The sequence below is a fragment of the Rhagoletis pomonella genome, unplaced genomic scaffold, assembly GCF_013731165.1.
Source record: "Rhagoletis pomonella isolate Grant_MI unplaced genomic scaffold, Rhpom_1.0 Rhpom_scaffold_00004, whole genome shotgun sequence".
Classification (NCBI taxonomy): domain Eukaryota; kingdom Metazoa; phylum Arthropoda; class Insecta; order Diptera; family Tephritidae; genus Rhagoletis; species Rhagoletis pomonella.
The window spans coordinates 67,286,889-67,306,447 of NW_023458558.1; the positions used below are offsets into that span (position 1 = coordinate 67,286,889).

General features: G+C 36.1%; 3 protein-coding genes across 3 annotated transcripts in view; 1 reads left to right on the forward strand and 2 right to left on the reverse strand.

Annotated features, from left to right (window-relative positions):
* Nucleotides 1-3,239: 3,239 nt before the first annotated feature.
* LOC118738019 (outer dense fiber protein 3-like protein 2) lies at nucleotides 3,240-4,165 on the reverse strand. The gene is made up of 4 exons (XM_036468891.1): nucleotides 4,147-4,165; nucleotides 3,865-4,083; nucleotides 3,610-3,796; nucleotides 3,240-3,518 (listed from the first exon to the last, which is right to left on the reverse strand). The coding sequence occupies exons 1-4, from the start codon at nucleotides 4,163-4,165 to the stop codon at nucleotides 3,254-3,256; spliced, it is 690 nt and encodes a 229-aa protein (XP_036324784.1). The 3' UTR covers nucleotides 3,240-3,253.
* Nucleotides 4,166-5,499: 1,334 nt separating this feature from the next.
* Nucleotides 5,500-19,544, reverse strand: LOC118738017 (synaptic vesicular amine transporter). The gene is made up of 9 exons (XM_036468888.1): nucleotides 18,870-19,544; nucleotides 14,338-15,009; nucleotides 14,145-14,248; nucleotides 11,441-11,603; nucleotides 9,876-9,916; nucleotides 7,858-8,160; nucleotides 6,421-6,652; nucleotides 5,845-5,969; nucleotides 5,500-5,776 (listed from the first exon to the last, which is right to left on the reverse strand). The coding sequence occupies exons 1-9, from the start codon at nucleotides 19,063-19,065 to the stop codon at nucleotides 5,684-5,686; spliced, it is 1,929 nt and encodes a 642-aa protein (XP_036324781.1). The 5' UTR covers nucleotides 19,066-19,544; the 3' UTR covers nucleotides 5,500-5,683.
* Nucleotides 14,674-19,559, forward strand: part of LOC118738018 (lysosomal acid glucosylceramidase-like) — a 29,307-nt gene continuing 24,421 nt past the window's right edge. Inside the window, exon 1 of the mRNA XM_036468889.1 lies at nucleotides 14,674-14,753. Within this exon, the coding sequence (XP_036324782.1) occupies nucleotides 14,741-14,753 (13 nt within the window). The 5' untranslated portion in view covers nucleotides 14,674-14,740. The remainder of the gene's footprint in view (nucleotides 14,754-19,559) is intronic.

Here is a 19,559-nt window from a genome sequence, read left to right on the forward strand (position 1 = left end):
CTTTTTTAACGTAAATTAATCGTTTACGAGACTCGTTTACAATTAAAAAACGGACGTAAAAAGATTCGCATACGAATGCTTTTTCGATCCGTTTACGACTGTTCGTAGGCGATGCACAATTTAAAGCGAAAAAGTGTTCGAAAAAGAGTCGTAAACGGCTATCATAAACGATTTTTAATCCGGTTTTTCTTCGAGAAAATATCCAATTACGAGCTTGTTTACGATGATTTTGCTGGCTGGGAAATTTAAAAATTAAATTGTTTGGAAACGTCAAGAATTTTAAAAGTGACTCTCAGCGGTTCTACCTTACTATAGCCGTCATCGATTCGCCAACAGTTAGCGAGTGGCGAAACGAACGAACTCAATGAAGTACAACCAAACTCGCTATCGTCTATCCGTGCTAGCTAACTTTGTTGTTGCTTTCACATGCAAAATTCTTCTTTAAGCGACCAGAACTCAAACATAGCGAGCGAGAAGTGGCGAATCGATGACGGCTTATATTTTTATCATGCTTGATAGTGTGAATTACTCACTCAATTGACAATGTTTTATCAATGCTATCGCACGTTATGTTTCGAAATAAATGAGTGCGAGTGTGTGCAGATGTGAAAAGCGAGTGACTTAAAATGTATTTTGAGTGGGGCACCGAAATTGCGCATATGGAAACTGTGCATTTAGACATTATTTCGGTTTCAACCGAAACTGTGCATGTATGCATTACTTCGTTTTTTTCATATGCATTATTTCGCTTTTAAAACGAAAGTATGCATATGCATAATTTCGGTATTTTCTCATATGCATTATTTCGGTTTTCAACCGAAACTGTGCATGCATGCATTATTTCGGTTTTTGTTATATGCATTATTTCGGTTTTCAACCGAAACTGTGCATGTATGCATACCTTCGTCTTTCACATATGCATTATTTCGGTTTTCATCCGAAACTGTGCATGTATGCTTTATTTCGGTTTTTGCCATATGCATTATTTCGGTTTTGAACTGAAATTGTGCATGCACGCATTATTTCGGTTTTTGTTATATGCATTATTTCGGTTTTCTAACGAAAGTGTGCATATGGATAATTTCGTTTTTTCTAATATGAATTATTTACTTCTACTTAGTAAGGGTTTTAATCCCTAAGCGCGGCCGAAGGCCGCCTACGCAGAAAGAAGTTCTGCACAAAAGTACTTCCGGCCCCCTTTTCCGGCAACACAGAAAGGAGAATTCTACTTAGTAAGGGTTATAATCCCTAAGCGCGGCCGAAGGCCGCCTACGCAGAGAGAAGTTCTGCGCAAAAATTCTTCCGGCACCCTTTTCCGGCAACACAGAAAGGAGAATTCTACTTAGTAAGGGTTATAATCCCTAAGTGCGGCCGAAGGCCTCCTACGCAGAAAGAAGTTCTGCGCAAAAATACTTCCGGTCCCCTATTGCGGCAACACAGAAAGGAGAATTCTACTTAGTGAGGGTTATAATACCTAAGCGCGGCCGAAGGCCGCCTACGCAGAAAGAAGTTCTGCGCAAAAATACTTCCGGTCCCCTTTTCCGGCAACACAGAAAGGATAATTCTACTTAGTAAGGGTTATAATCCCTAAGTGCGGCCGAAGGCCGCCTACGCAGAAAGAAGTTCTGCGCAAAAGTACTTCCGGCTCCCTTTTCCGGCAACACAGAAAGGAGAATTCTACTTAGAAAGGGTTATAATCCCTAAGCGCGGCCGAAGGCCGCCTACGCAGAGAGAAGTTCTGCGCAAAAATAGTTCCGCCCTTCTTTTCCGGCAACACAGAAAGGAGAATTCTACTTAGTAAGGGTTATAATCCCTAAGCGCGGCCGAAGGCCGCCTACTCAGAAAGAATTTCGTTGTCATGTATGCACTATTTCGGTTTTTGTCATATGCATTACTTCGGTTTTGAGTCGAAACTGTGCATGTATGCATTACTTCGGTTTTTGTCATATGCGTTATTTCGGTTTTCAAACGAAAGTGTGCATGTATGCATTATTTCGGTTTTTCTAATATGCATTATTTCGGTTTTCAACCGAAACTGTGCATATATGCATTATTTCGGTTTTTTTCGTATGCATTATTTCGGTTTTTTTCATATGCATTATTTCGTATGCACAGTTTCCATATGCACAATTTCAGGGTGCCATTTTGAGTGTATCCATGCAGCTCTCTGGTATCTAGAGACGGAAAGACATTGGATTTCGCCTCTAAGCAGTGAAAGGTTGAGAAATTCCAATTTTCTTTTCCGCGTAAACAAGACTAGGGTTGTCTTGCTAGGATTCACAACAAGACTCTGCAAAGTGCACCATTCATTGATCAATCTTATTCATGATTATCTGTGCCTTAACACAAACCTCTCTGAGAGATTTACCTGATGACAGTGCACGAAGATCATCTGCGTAAGCATGGATATGGACGAAGTCTTGGATTTCCGTTAGTAGGGAGTCCACTAGCAAACACCACAAGAGAGATAAGATCATCCCGAGCTGAGGGCATCCTCTCTCAACCTCTGCCATGGTTAAGCTGCTAGCCTCACCCCGCACAGTCAGCATCCTTCTAGATAACATTAACGGAATCCACCTTATGATAGTTTTTCCTACTCCACGTCTTCAATTCGCAGAGCACATATAGTCAAATGTTGGGTTTTCAAACGCGGACTCAATGAGCCGTATGCATAAAAATTAAGCAATTGCATTTCCTAAAAATTCCATACCTCTCACTTAAATTTATTTGAACAAATCGAATAAAAGGTCGCAAATTTATCGAAAAAGCATTTGCTTAGGTTTTATATATACGGCCCAATATCAGCAGACTCCCATTGTGTACTCACGTGGTAGATTCCTTGAAGTCCTAAAAGCTACTTCTTGCCACGAGCCGTGCGGTCGTATTAAGTCTTTAAATAGGTTCATGCATAGCAATTTTTGCATCTAGAACTAACAGAATTTTTCCGTTGTGGTTGTCGTGGATGTATTTCCATTTAGCCTGGCGTTAATGTTACCAATGCAGAATGTAATAGCGTTTAGTGGCTTAGCCCATAGCCATCTAACTTGAACTCTAGACACAGCGGATGTTCACATGAATCGCTGCACTTGAACTGCCATATCCTCTTAAGACTAATTGAAATAGAAATATGTTATTTGTTGAAAGCTATTTTATGATTCCATTTTTTTATTTAGTTTTATATTCACGAGAAAATTTGCAGAATTTTGTTTTGTAAAAAAATAAAGACCAAAAAGATTTCATTTCAATATTGCAATTACATGTTGTCACACTTAACAATCATTGGTGGCGCAAATTCATTGTGACGTATGCCGAATGAGTATGCTTGTCCCGATTTGCCAGGACGGTAATACATTAGATCATAATAGTTTGGACCAGGACCAATTCGTTTAAAGGCGTACGGACTACGCCCGGAAATTGAGTACTCGGGGCTACGTGGTAGTTTTATGGAAAGATTTCCTGCACCATAAGCTGCAGGTCCTGGCGAAGCTGGTTTGCCAGATAAACGATGCCGCACGCCCCTGTTTTTGCAAAGATAACCAACGAATGATGAATAAAGAGACGAAAGCAAAAATCTTGCGAGATTAAAAAAAATATATATATGCTACTTACATGCTGTATGCAGGAAATCCTGGTTTAATTGGTGACACATCCACGCCGTATGCATTGGGCCCGGGAGTGGAGCTCTTAAAGCTGTAAGCATTTCGCCAAGACATTGAGTAGGCTGGCGCATTGGTGCCCTTGAAAAATGGTTTTCGATGTACATCGTGTGCTCCCGGTCCTGGACCAATTTTCTTTTCTGCAATAAATAAAATTATGTGTGAGCAGGTGTGTCTCTTCAGAAATCGAATCGAATATGATATTTACCTTTCACATATGTTCTACCCTGGATCGTAAATTCATTGCCACGGCTTACGCCGTAACGCGTCAATGTGTCCACATTATAGGCTCCCGGCCCTGGCCCGATTAGTTTCTGGTGCCTATATGCGCGTGTGCCCATTGAGAACTGCGGCAGACGCTGTTTACGGTTATCGTGATTTTCGTAGCCGACAGTGGGTGGCAGCATGTAAGCGCCGGGTCCGGGACCTAAGAACATCCAAGTGGTTTATTACTGATACGGGATTGTATTTGGAATTCCTCAAAACTTACCTAAAGGTCTTTTACTCATATTGCTATTTTTGCAATATCAAAAGGAAATCGCAGGTAAAAATTTGGAATTTTGAAGTCAGGAAATGAGCGAAAATTTTGTTGTTTATTTGAGGTGTCGAAATTTGGTATTAAATATTTTGATATGACATGTTTTCAATAGCCGACGCTGGCATATAGGACATAAATAGAAATAGTGCAAGGTGAAATTAGTATAGATCACAGGTTGAAATTGCCAGTAAGGTTCCACTTTTCCTCTGGCTACCTAGCTCAAAGAAATACCATTTGGCAAGAATTATCCTCCGTTGGTTCTCATTGTTATTGTATGCTAGATAAATCTAAATTGCTTCAACTCCAAGTTCTAGATAGTCGCACTAGCCACACTGGGGGACCGACAAATGCAATAGTGTTGGGAGTATCAAGTACTTTTGAGAATCGAGTACTTTCTTTAAATGTACATATCGTCGATGTTTTTGCAAAACCGCCTATCTTACGACTCTCAAAATTTACAGGAGAGCGAAGAATCGCCTTTTCTTTCAAGGCATTGCCTTGATAGGCGGTATATTCTCTAGCTATTATTTTGGAAACTTGTTGTTTTAAAAACGATTTTACGATTCTTATGCATAAATCTCGATGCCTGGAGTTCAAGGTTACCAAATCTCATTTTTGTCACAATGGCGATTTAGGCGGTTTAGCAACTTGTCGCTAAAACATCAACGATATGTATGTATGTTGGTAATATTTCAGTGCTTAGTGTAGAAATCTCACTAGCTGGCAGGACTTTATTCAAGTTAATACATTAATTCCAAATAACGTCGATTGAATGCTACTTTGGAGTACGCAGGATCGATTCTTTTAAAACTTAGGTTCGATCGATCCTTTTGAGAATCTAAAATTCATGTATACTGACACCCCGGAAAGAACCTTAGTGACAATATTGAGAGCGAGTCCTGCTACTATGGACGTTAGTGGTTTGGTTCTTCCTCATATTTGGCACTGGTAGAACTGAAAACTTTGAAAATTTCTTCTTTCGTTTACGAAGTTACGCAGGATTTTCACATAAAATGTAAACAGGTCCTCCTGCATTTGTTCTTCCATTGTGTTATTGTCCACCCATGGAAGCCGAGTCAAAGGATCTTTTCTCTGGAGCACCTTCATCCATCCGTACGGCATTTACAAGTCAGCGCTATCTTTGTATTGTTATTCGCTTAACTATGTCCATGTAATTAAATATAAAGCTCAAAGAGCTCGGTATCAACCGCGTTATTACATATAAGACAACAATGTGAAATGTGTGTTGTGTACTCTTGATTGTAATAGAAACATATCTCCGATTTGTTTAAACTAGACCAAAAATGTTATTTATAATTATTTGGGGACAGTCGATAAATACAATAAGAGTGTATGCATATTACAACAACTTAACTGACGTAAAACTATTTACAATATTTCTTAGTTCCTAGTTTTAAGTTGATGGCAAAGTTTGCCGGAATTTCCACCGTTGCAAACGATCTTCTGTTAATCGAACAATTGCAAATTTTTACTCTATGTCAATAGAGTTGTAGAGTTGCTTATACTGGGTGCTATGGCCACTGTTTCTGAGCAATAACTCATTGTGCTTTTCGCGTATGGTCTATTAATTTAATTAAAATTTATTTATTTTTGGACTAAAGTTTTAGATAAAAAAAATTATCAATTTACCTTGGGATTATACTTTTGATGCAGTAATACTAATACGGGCCCGTAACATATGTTTAAGAAACCAACAATGCGCATTAGCCAAGAGAAACCAAATGTTTGCGCCAACTCGCCACCCAGTAAAGGAGCTAAGGAAATATTAGGTGGGAATAGCCAAAGAATACTTGTATAGATATCGAGCCCTAACCGCCACAATAACGTAAGCGACATTTTTTTCAAAAGTTTATTTTTGATGCAGAAATATTCCTCGGGCATCTAGATGTATTTCTGCATCGAAAAGAAAATTTTGAAAAAAATGGCGCTTACGTTATTTTGGCGGTTAGGGCTCGATATGTATTTGTACGTATAAAACAACCCTGCAAACAAAAGATCTCGAACGATTTTTTAACGAATCTTCAACGAAATTTGTAAGAAGTGGTTGACACGAACTCGTTAAAAAATTTCTGTACGAAAAATAAAGTAAATTCTAAAAAAAATCTTTTGAGATCTTTACGAATTATTTAAAATCTCACTACAATTCAGAATACTCTGGAAAAATGGTTTGCAGGGAATGTACGTACATATGATCAAATTACTTACCTAAGCAATAGGCTAAACTAACAGATGTCTGTTGTATGGCATAAACTGTGCCATAGCTGGACATGGAGTTACCGCCGCCAATGCCATCGCTTTCGCATTGTTCCTCCTGCGCTAAGGTGGCATCAACAAAACTAGCCAGTAGCGGCACCAACGCTGCATCAATAACTCCAATACTCAAACCCAAACCGAAATGGGGCAAGAGCAATTGGCTGACTGTGGTGGCGCTTGGAATCTACAGAATTAAGTTGGAAGATTTTGAAAGCATGTATACATATGTACATTAAGGCGTATCACGAAAAAAAAAGTTTAGCGTGTGTGAGTTTTATTTGAATACTTATGTCGAGAAAAAACTTTGGGTGTCAAAATGTTTTTTTATGCACTCGCTAAAAACTGCTAAATCGCGCATTTTGCTATAACTTTCATAATTGCTACCCGTTTTTTTTTTTTGAATTTTTATGTCACCGAAAAGGCCTCGCTATGGACTATAATTGAATAAAGCCTAGCCCTTTTTAGCAAGGACTTAATCGTTTTTTTTTAGAGCTTTAGCTTTATAGTATAAAAATAAGTATATATAGTATAAACATCTAGGGATAGTAATTCCAAAATTAGTGAAGGTATAAATAAAAAAAGTTGAAGGCTAAAACTGTTTGATGGCCAATTATAGTACTGAGCGAGGCCTTTTCAGCGACACAAAGATTCAAAAAATCGGATCTAAAATAAGAAAATTATAGAAAAAACGCGATATAGCGGTTTTTATCGGCTGCCTGAAAATTCGTTTAGTGGGTACATAAAAAATTTATCCAAATAGAACTACATACAAAAGGGTTTCATTAAAATTTATGATTTAATTTTTTTTTAATTATTTAAGAAAACGTTTTGCATGTATTTTGTCTTACGGGCTCATAACTTCTAGATTTATTATTCAATTTAGACCATACGGGCTTTTATTCTATTAATAGAAGATTATAAGTTGACCTCCAAGAAAGAAACTTGAGGAAATAGGATTTCTTCATGTTGATGTTTGTACCGAAGGTAAATTTTTTTTAGAAATTGTGTTAAAAATTATGCAAACTTGTTGATAAATCAATGTATAGCTCCTAAACTACTAATCCGGTTTGAAAATGACATACATATGTATTATCAAATTTAATTAGCTCAAAAACAGAAATTTGCCTAACAGGCAGGTTCTGCAACCCACTTCCGAGCTAATTTCAACCCCATTCAATTTGAATTCAAAGCGACTTTAATTGTAATTCACTCAGAAGTGAATTGCAGAACCTGCCTATACGGGTATGTATTTTTCAAAAACTGTTCTACTTTCTTATATTCCGATTTCGTACTCGAATTCAACGCAACATTGTACATTGCAATTCAAGCAAAACTGTCGCAGGTCGAGTTTTTTTTCATTTCTATAAGCTTGTGTTATTTACTACTCACCAAAAACGCTGAAACTCCGACAAGTAATAATGCAATGCAGGAAATTTTCACTTGCCCATATTTGTATGCAAATGTGCCAAAGAAATTGGTGCCAATAAAATATCCAACAGAATCTGGTATGAAAACTGTACCCAATTGCCATTTAGTGGGATGAAGGTTCTGTATTAGCCAAATGGGTAAACACGGTTCCAATATAGCCATGGTGGAGGTTGAAAACCATATAGCAACAACAATTGCGAGTATCATTTTGCTTTCGAGTAACGGACGCCATTTGGGTTGCTCCTCATCTGCGCCTGTTGTAACCTAAGGTATGTGTAAGAGTGTGTAAGCAGAACTAAGTATGTATGTATGTGTGTAATTTCCAAACGAAGTGCTAGTTTTTAACCGACTTCCAAAAAAGGAGGAGGTAATCAGTTCATCGGAATATTTTTATTTTTTTTTTTTTTATGTATGTTACCGCATAACTTTGGACCACGTCAACCGATTTCGATAATTCTTTTTGCATCGGAAAGGTAGTGTCTCAGAGGTGGTCCCATACTAATCTGGTTAAGATACGATCAGCGGATCATGAGATATATATATATATATTTTTTTTTTATATGAGACTTGAAGTCGGTTTTTTTTTTGCTAAAAATTACTTGTTAAATTTTTGAATGGTGGTAAAAACGAAATATCAAAAACAGCATTATACGATCCAAATAATAAACCACCAACAAAGCAGTTTTTTTTATTATTATAAGCCTTTTTGATTTATTTTGCGAACGGTATTTCTTTGATATATTACACCTACTCCATATAAAAATATTTGTCCCCGCTCAGGTTATTCGATAATAAAAAAAGTTGGAGCAATGTTTGTGAATGACTACCTTAACTTTTATTGTTTTATTCTAATTTTACCTGAAAATTTTTATCAACATAAGCGTGGCTTGCTATTATAATATTGTTCCTCCGAATTTTCCAGAATGCCACTTCTTTAATTTTGCCGTGATATTAACATTAGTTGTTTTGCTAGTCTAAGTGCATTGCAGTTAAGAAGTACAAGAAGTTGTTGATCGAATGACATAAGAAATAACTTAATAAAAGTAATAATTTTGTGTTTTTAAGTGAACCTATCATAGTACGGCTAAATATTTCCTGAATGTCACACAGTTTTTTATACAAAAACACTAAAACTAAGATAATTACCAATGTCTGTTTATTGCTTATGGAGTTTCAGTGATATCCTTGTTTTTACATATTGTTGAAATAATACTCTTAGAAAACAAAAACAAAAAATGTTAAATATTTCCAGAATGTCTCTTTTAGGTAAAAAAAAGATTTTTTTATTTAAATAGCTTATCTCTTCAAAAGTGTTCAAATGGCATATATGGGAAATTGTTGCCGAAGAAAGATTAAATAAAAAGCCTGCCTGCCAAAAAGAAACATGACATGAAACACGAAAAATGTCATTAAGAAGGTTAGAAAAAGTTCAACATTAGCTTATGTGATAAATGAGATTCAAAGTGATATGCACATGTTTAAAAAGCATGCATTTAATGTTACAAGTCAGTACAATGCTTATACGGTTAGTATGCTTTCCTAACAGTTTCTAAACTTATTTAATCCTTTAGATTACTTTTAAAAGAGTCACATTCTGGAATATATTTTACAAAAAATGCAAAAAAATAATGTTTGAAGAGTCTGAAAGCAGTTTCGTATTCTTACAAAAAAAAGTATAGAAAAATACCAGCCATTTACACTTTGTTCGGAAATTACCCATGTAAGTATGTATGTACATATATATGTATGTAAAACTCTTCATAACTCTAACTCTAAAATTTATTGTAGCCTTGCAGATTGAATACATGGTAATCTTTTATTGTTCACTATACCTAGTCGCAACTTTTTTATAGCCTTAATTCTTTCAAGTGTGAACAATGCTGTTCTATGTGTTAAGGGCGAAATTATGCTAAGGCATAAATAGCAAGAATCAAGTACATATAGTTTTGAAGTTTTCCCTTGAAATGTTCACGACTTACCTCAGGCTGTATGGACAGATCCATTGTCAAAAGCTGCATTCCTTATGTGTCAAACGTTAAAAAGAAAAAAGGATGTATACAGGAAAAACTTAAGAAAATATTTATTAAGGGCCTGAAAATGTTGAACTATAAAGAATAGCGACATGTTTCACATCATGCAAGTTCCAGTTCACTGCCAGAAGCGATTACATACAGATAACAGATCAATTAAGCGACATAGGTAATAAGTGACATAAAGCGTTTTGCAGTATCACCGACGATATATGTATATTGGAATGGCATGGCATAATACCTCGTTTGAGGTGACATTACATAGCAATGCATGAAGTTTTTGAAAATGACTCTTTTACAGAAAATGTTGAATTTTGCAGTACTTTAATATTTACAGTCATAATTTCATAAATTTGATGGAAAACCAATGAGAGCATTCCGTAAAATACGTTCGTTCGGGAAAACTCGGATATTTCAGTGAACTCGAATACTACGTGATTGTCTCGGTATAGATATAAACAACCCTGCAAAAAATGGGACTAATCCGGGATGACTCCGGAAGCAATCGCAAAGGAGCATGCGACTAATACCACTTTTGATCTCTTTATATGGAATGAACTGATCGCTTTTGTTCGTGTATGTCCTATGAAGAGACTAATTGTTCACCTTTATACCCGAATGGGTATAAAAAGCGACTATTAACTTTTAAAAAATAAAAATTAAAATTTGCGCCAGCTGAGATTCGAACCTCTCTGTGTGCCAACGCCGCACATGAAATTTCATTGACTAAGTGCGTACATATCATGAAATCGTTAAGAGTACCCGTTAGAGATGAGTTGGGGACTAATTGATCTCCAATTATACCCATAAGTGATTAGTGGAGACTAATTGATCTCCATTAGTACCCGTATGAGACTAGTTGGGACTAATTAATGCCCAATTGTACCCGATTGAGAGTAATCTCGGAATACTCTCTTTAGAGATTAGTCGCACAATTTTTTGCAGGGAACAAATCGACATACATATACATATATGTACATATATATGCGGGTAGTGGAACCACACTTCCATTAAAGAAATACTAGTCGGATTAAAAACCAGTTGGAAAAGGACATTGCTCCTCCAATAGGCATCAGTTGGCTCAGAAGAGAAATACGTGGCATGCTTTATTGAACTCAGTGAAAATCGCTTAGGTGATATTGTCACACAATGGGGAGGTATCTACAGTTTTATGGCCGCCTCCGAACGGCAAATGGTTGTAATGAGATTTTCCATTGCCTGCTCTAATAAAAAAAAACAATTTTTGTAGGTAATTTTAAAGGTCAAGTTAATTTTTTTTCCTGCATTCTCCATTTCAAAGGTTTTAAAATACCATTACACTTATTTAGCCAACTCTTCTCATTCTATAGATATCTAATTTCGTCTTCGAAAAAATATAGCTTTAATTTTTTTAGCTACTACTGATAGTTAAACGTTACGAGATTTCGAAAAATTTCGACAAGATGCCGTTTAACAAGATGTTAGTTTCTTCAACTTTACATAAAGTTTGGTGGCAATTTATGTTGCATACTTACCCAAATTTAAAAATATCACCGTAGAGAGTATTATGAACGGCGCTGACTTTCCGATTAAATCGTAAAGTATGCTACCAAATGGATAACCAAGCAATACTCCCAAAGCTATGCTACCTAAAATTATGCCCATCACTTTGGAGCGACGGTCCTCTTCCGGATAGAGCTGTAATATAAAATAAAATTAGAAAATTCGTATGCAAAATAAAGGCATTGCACAGATGTTCATATAAGCACAACTCAGTCGGAAAAATAAGAAAGGGGAGACCTTTTTTAACCGACTTCAAAAAACTTCATAACTTTGGACCACTTGAATCGATTTCTTTTTTTTTTATCGGAAGGGTGGTAACGCAAGGATGTTCCCATACTAATTTGGTTTAAATCCAATCATTGGATCATGGAAATAGGTTATTTTTTGCTAAAAAGCTGCTTGTTTGAAGGAGAAAGGCTATCAATTCGTCGGAATATTTTAATTTATATTTTTTTTTATGTACATATGTTACCGCATAACTTTAGACCACGATAACCGATTTCTATAATTCTTCTTTTAAACGAAGGGTGTTACCTCACAGGTGGTCCCATATTAATTTGGTTTAAATTCGATCTTCGGATCACTAAAAAATTAACGATAATCTATCTTAAATATGTTTCAATAGACACGGTACGAATTTTAAAATGGCCGGGAGTATTCAAGGGAAATCCCATTTCTCGACACTCCTGATAAAAACCAAAACTTCCAAATATTTAGAAAATCTTCCTTAAGTTTGCACTTTTTAATGTTGAGACAGAAACGAATTCCAAAGCAAAACTGAATAGCAGAAGATGTCAGCTATTTTAATATGATGAAAGTAGAGTATAACTATAACTAGTAATATCTTCTATTCTACTATCAAAAACGTCACATCCTTTCTTGCTGAACATACTGTTCAAATGTATATTAGTGTGTCTAGGAACATTTTTTTTTTTTGGAAATTTTATATGCATATCCCTTGAGTATAACAATTTATACAATTAAACTATTATTGCTGTTGGATGGTAATAAATCGTGCCGATTTCAACTTTGGTTAAGAGACGGTACAGAGATCACCCCTCCGTAGGACAAAATGTACTTCTCACACATGTAAAACTCGAAATTCGTAAATATACATACTTTCTTAGTTTATCAAAGATATTGAAGGATATCAATTTCAAATTTCTTTTTTGAGGACATTTTTACATGATTTGGAAAAACTTATTGTAAATCCATCCCATGGGCGCTAGTCCCATGACATTCCTGAAACCGTAGTTAATCTTGTTGTAGCTCCTGATTTTGGGATTATGTTTTGTCAAATTGGGATTTGAGATAAACCAGTGTCAGTGTCACTTTTAGTTTTGACACCGAAGGTGGCTCAATGCTGAGACCGAGTTTTACAAAATCAAATTTTACAAGAGATGACTGAAATTTGTTCAAAATGTCCTGAAATTTTTCCTGCTTAACTCGTAGCATTTTATTACTATTATTTTAACTTATAATATTCAGGGCTTTTGCTAACGCACAAAAAGATTAAGTGCAGACTACTGATGTTTTGGCTCTTTTCGGGGCCGGGACTTAAGCTTCATCTACTGCTCGTTGTCGCTTAAAGACCTAGCTTCGACCATAGAACCTACATGCAGGCCTTCTGATCCTGCATAAGCATTTAGGTGGCAAGACGACGATCGGTAAGTTTGGGCTATTGGTTGTCTTAAATATGGTGTGCCTTTAAATCTAGCAGGTCTCTTTGGCCTTATAGAAGCTCGTAAGGCTAGTCTTGTGTCTATCCGCAGTGACCGAAATAGACGCTGTTCTCTTGGACACACTGTGATTCGACTATATGGAGGCAGGTGAAAAAAGGTCATCGTGACAGTTGTTAAAAACTGCGAGTTATAGACGCTATACGACACTAATCTTCCCCATAATTTGCACTTAACGTTTTCTGTTGAAAGAGAGAGTACAAACTAAATTTCATCGAAATCGAATGACATTTAGTGTTTCCGGTCACAAGAGTGGAGGCAATTATCTCATCTATACTATATTTCAGAATATCCTATTCCTAAGAAAAATTCGAGCTTTAGTAAAATTTCAGCGAAATCCGCGCTTGTTAACTATTCTTTTAACCTGCCTCCAAATAGTCGAAATAGTGTGTGTCGTAAGCTTTCTAGTTAAGGAAACTGGACGTCCCGTGTTTGCTCAGCAGGACTACCGATTCGTTCTAAGTTTGTGTAAGGGAGTCCCAATCCTGAACCAATTAGTATTTTTAGACACAGTTGCATTCCGCTGTGGGTCTTCTCTGTCGTAGAACAGCTCGGTGTAGCTCTATGTGAAGTAGAGTTGGTTGTGTTAAGCGGTTTTTTTTTAATATGGCGGAAAAATAGAGGCGTGTGCCCATACGGAGATCAGCTGTAATCGGGTAGGGCTGATTAGCTTCGGTATCCGGAGCACTCCGCACGCCACCGGGCTTATAAAGGGCCACGGATTCTTAGTACGCGTCACATTATACCTTGATCTAGGAAGGGATTTTTGGCAAGAGGGAACAACGTTGCTTAGATTAAAACAAAAAAAAACATTACTTTAGCAGTGTAGAATGAACTAATTATAATGACTAATTAAAAAGTATGCATATCAAATTTTGAAAAAAGTCTATGTCACTTTAAAGTACATAGGTGCATATACATATGCCTACATACGTACCTGCGCCACCAGACTCATACCACACACGCCAATACAAGCCGAGCCGACACCCTGTATAGCGCGCGCAAGTAACAGCTCCATGTATGTCTCGCCCACAGAAAAAACTATAGATGAAGATGAGATACCGTTACATATATAAAACGAATAAATTTGTTCAAGAGCCAAAATTAACTTTTCCAACATTTACACATACCTACTGAAGATAAGAGCAGCAGAAATGTGCCTGCTACAATCGGCAATCGATAACCAAATTTAGTAGTCATGTTGCCGACGATTGGGTTGAATATTAACTGCACCAATGCCTTCATCGACAACAATATCCCAATGGAACTGTTTTCACTGGTCAAGCTATCATAGGAATCTGCGCGTCTGCCCGTAGCTTTGCCGTCATGATTGATGTCAGTGACAGAGCCTGCTCCAGTAGTAGTGGAAGTGACGGATTTGGCGGCAATACTATCATCATTGGCATTCGCTTTAACGAACTCTTTTTGTATGGCGGCAGTGCCTGTGGAATTTCCGGTGATTGCGCTTTTCGTCATTATCCCACCACCTCCGCTGCCACCACCAGTACCTGCGTTAATGTAGCGCAATTGCTTATGCTCAGCGGGCGTAAGTATTACTTTATCATCGACATGCAGCAGCGTAAAGTTTGACTTGCTGGGTATCGGATGCTTCGTCATGATTGTTTGTATGGGTTGGTGTGCGCCATCAATATACCGATAGGCCAAATTGTGCGGTGATGTGAGGGGATTGGCTATACCGACACTGAGAGCAGCGGTTGTGACATTGTAACTGTTGAATGTCTCCAACGGAGTGTGTTGTGTCCTGTTATTTATAGTCGCTAGGTAATCGGGCAATATGGGCACTAAGTAAAGAATGTGCGTGCATATGAGGGATGTTTTTTGTAGAGTGAGAAAAGTAAAGTGAAAGTGTATGTAGAAAAAATTAATATCAAAGAATGTACTGCACACAAGTTTACAAGTTTTAAATATGTACATTAATTGATGCCAAAGCATCAGCCTCTTTTACTTCTAAACTATAACTGATGGAAATGCCTTATTTACGCAACTAAGTTCCAATTAGGCATTTAACCGTGGTTGCGCATATTACATATTTCCATCAATTATAGTTTAGAAATAAATGCGTCTGATGCATTTATGAACACACCCTAAACCATTAAATCAGTATACATATGTACTGAACTGATAGCAAAATTAAATGCACATTATCCTAAAATTGGGTCGTTCATCAAGGGCACAAGTCGGCTTTATGTACTTTGTGATATCGCTTAGGGGTTTGAGGTGGGTAAAATCCTCTAAAAACAGTTGGAGGTAAGAATGAATTTCGTCTAATGGGTCGGAAATAATCTAATTCCTCAGAAAAGGATCAGAAGCGAGCAGTGACGGAAGCGCTATAGTTTCTTCCTCCTTCATATCACGATGGCTTCTAAAGAATTCGTTCCAAGAAACTCCCTGTCTGGCTACATGTAAACAAGATAATGAAACAGTGCTCCGTAAGTAATGCCATTTTAAAACAGATTTCCGGTTTACTCATGCCGACGAGAGATGATGTATTGCATACCTCCTAGGTACATACAGTATTGGTCATATATATAGAACCTCTTTTCAAAATGATATTGTTTGCCACTTATGTTAATTTATTTATTTTTAAGAATTCTCTTACAAAACCCATTTAAGCCCAAGTTTAAAACTTTGTAGAAAACTAAAAAAGAGTGCAAAAAATGTTCACCCAAATTTCAATGAATGAAATGCTCAAATTTTGAATTTTTTTAACCGAATTCCAAAAGAGGAGGAGGTTATCAGTTCGTCGGAATATTTTTTTTTTGTATGTATGTTATCGCATAACTTTGGACCACGTCAACCGATTTCGATAATTCTTTTTGCATCCGAAAGGTAGTGTCCCATACTAATCTGGTTAAGATCCGATCAGTGGATCATGAGATATATATATGTATATATATATATCTATTTTAATATTTTTTTTTATATGAAAGTTGAAGTCGGTTTTTTTTTTGCTAAAAATTACTTGTTCATAAAAATGTTCGGCGCTTTTAACGTGGTCTTGAATACTTGCCTTACCACTATTAGCACATTTTCACATATGCGCTTCATTCTAATTTTTCTCGCTCTGTATATGCATAACCTAAAGATAATTTAAGTAGGCTGTCTGAAGTGAAAGACTTACCCAATAAGGACTGAAAAAAGTGCTTCCCTGCATGCTTCCTAGAAAGGGGCTAGGTATATGTTTATATTATTTAGCATTACAAATAGAGCTCAATCTATAAATAACATTCAATAAGCATTTTAAGTCTCAATAAAACATGCACACATATTTGTTCTGAACCTTAAATATTTACATAAATTCCTTCAATTGTGCCATTCCATACAAAACAGGAAGAAGAAAGGAATGACTTTCAGAAAGGCCTTTCGGAAGAGATTTTAATGCCTGAAATTATCAGCTGCGTAGTTTGTGAGGCCCCTCAGCCGTGTACCTGTTCAGGAACTTCCACTTTTTTGGCATTTGCTTGAAGATACAAAATTAGACTTTAACCAAATAAACTAACAAGTAATTTTTAGCAAAAAAACCGACTTCAACTCTCATATAAAAAAAATATATATATATACATATATCTCATGATCCACTGATCGGATCTTAACCATATTAGCATGGGACCACCTCTGAGATACTACCTTTCCGATGCAAAAAGAATTATCGAAATGGGTTAACTTGGTCCAAAGTTATGCGGTAACATACATAAAAAAAATTAACCGATTTTTCGACTACTTATGACAGAAAACTCAACCGTTAAAATGTTTGCTAAAAACCAAAAGGGTGTCCGTATTGACTTTATTAAAAAACCAGGCCAATTTATGTATAGACTAGGACACCAGGACAATTTGTTTAAATCAGGACAAATCCTGGAAAACTGCATTTCCAGTAAAAATATGAAAGTTATCAAGAAACAAATTGCATTTTTGAATTCAGCGTCAAATTAAGTAAGAAACAAATTTTATTTTACATCCGCGAACAATTCTATTTTTGACCACATTTTATACGGAAGGGAAGCTCTGTCTGGCAGTTGCATTTGGAGCGATGCGGTAACTGCCAATATTTCTTAAATAACTCAAAATATTTTCTGGACAACTGATACATTCGTTATTTTAATCAACACACCTTTTCCATCCAGATCATTTATCCGTTACGGGATTATTTCAAGGCAAACCTAAACCTTTTTCTTCCTTCCTTTTGGTAAATAAATTTTCATGGAACTTATTTCAAAGTTTTTTACTTGATTGAAATTGGATGTAGCTATGACCCGATTATGTAACTGTAACCAAATCATGCGTTAATGGAAACATATATTAGCCCAGTCAAGTTAGCTCAATAAATAGGGGTAAGCTTACAATAATTCGTATAAAGCTGAAAATTGGTGCGGGTGTTGCAAAGACCATTACGAATGAAATATCGAAAGTCCCCCATCGATCCAACGTCTGCAAAAAAAAAATATTCAAGTTCAAAGGTTACATAAATTGCTTTTTCGCATTTTTCATCCAAATTGTACGGTTTATCATAAAAAATAGGTACAATTGTCTATAAAAACTGTTATAACATTTTTCTTAATAAGGATTACCATTACTGATATATGTATGTATAGCGATTCTGAATTGTAGTAGAAGGTGTGTACTCCATAATATGCAAATGATAAATTTGTATAGAAACTTTTTTGTATGTATCTCTACTTAAGTACTCACAACTTCTACATTAAGTATTCAATTTATATGAGCAGGGCCTTATTCTATTTATGAAAGATCATGCTTTGACGTGCAAGAATCCAAAAGTTAACAGGTTCTTCCACATTGATATTTTTAACGCAAGTAACTCTTATTTTAATTTTTTTTTAATTAAGTAGAATTGTTGAATCAATGATTAGCTCCTAAACTACCAATCCGGTTGGAAAATATCGTGTGTGTAGAAGAAAGTAAATTTAAAAAGCTCCACTATTGTAAAAATAAATTTAAAATTTGCCAGCTATTGAAATTAAGTGAGTGCACTTTTCACATCTCTCAGTAAAGTTTTGAAAGGTGTATACGAGAAAAATAAGTTTGGTGACCTCTGAAATTGATCTATAGTTTTCTCTAACTATTTTTAATTCACTACGATTTGATCACTTCCAATGGCACTATTTTTATTGCATGTAATATTATATACTCGACTACAATAAGTCGTGGAGTAGGCCTACCGGGAAGAACACGTTAAAAAAGATACCAAAAATACTACCCCACAAGTACAGTGTAAATTGTGTATATTATGGAGACCACAATTTTTTGAATCGTACTATCTTAGAAATGGTAATTTTTAGAAGGAAAAATTTTATAACAGTTTTCACAGGTAATTGCATAATCTCAAAAGTGTAGATTTTGTGATAAACCTTTTGCTGAAAAATGCAAAAAATTAATTTATGTGACCTTTGACCTTGAATACATTTTTTTTTCAGACGTAAGATCGATGGTATTTGCAACGCGAATATGCGAATTATTGTAACCTTGAATGTCTAACTTGACGGGGGTATATATTTTTATATATATAATTGTACCAAGTTTTCTCCTGTTTCATTTGATATGAATACATTAATTTGATAAAAGTAGAATCAACTCAATATTCTCTTTCCATTCTCAATTAAAACAATACACTTTGATAGCATACCAATTACAGTTAACAAAACATTATCCAACAGCAACGCGAAGTAGACGATTACAGCAATAATACAACGATTTGTATTTCCGAAATTCGGTGTAGAAGAGCGTCTTTTGCCACTAGCTGCATTTAGCTCGGATGCTGTGCGCACAACACTTGAATGCATCCGAGCGTCCGTAATATCGCCAGGTTTTTGTTCAGACATACCTATTATTTTATGTACGCAACGGTTGGATGAACTTTTAATCCCCGTTTAATAAGGATACGGATAACTTGATTTGCTCTAAATGCCTACACATACACACACACAACGCGTACCGAATAATATATGTGTGTGCGTATATATTATGTATTTACACATGCACTAATTGCCAACGAGCATTTTAATTGAATTTTCAGTATTACGTGTGGCAGGAGCTGCCATATGCTTGACGAAAGATCCACCGATTAGTGACCCTCAGGACAAAACCGCAAATCACTAATTAAATGAGAAACACAGAATTTAGTTTAGCAAATTATACATTCGGAAGTATTACTGATGGTATGCCACTAAGTAAGTATGCATGTATATCCTTCTGTTTATGGCACTCAACAGGTGTCACTCTTTCAGCTGATGACGAACAATTGAAAAGCTTCGACACTTTGCCAAGTCAATTTATAGTCACAAACATGTTGCTTGTTGCTTGTTTCTTGTTGTTT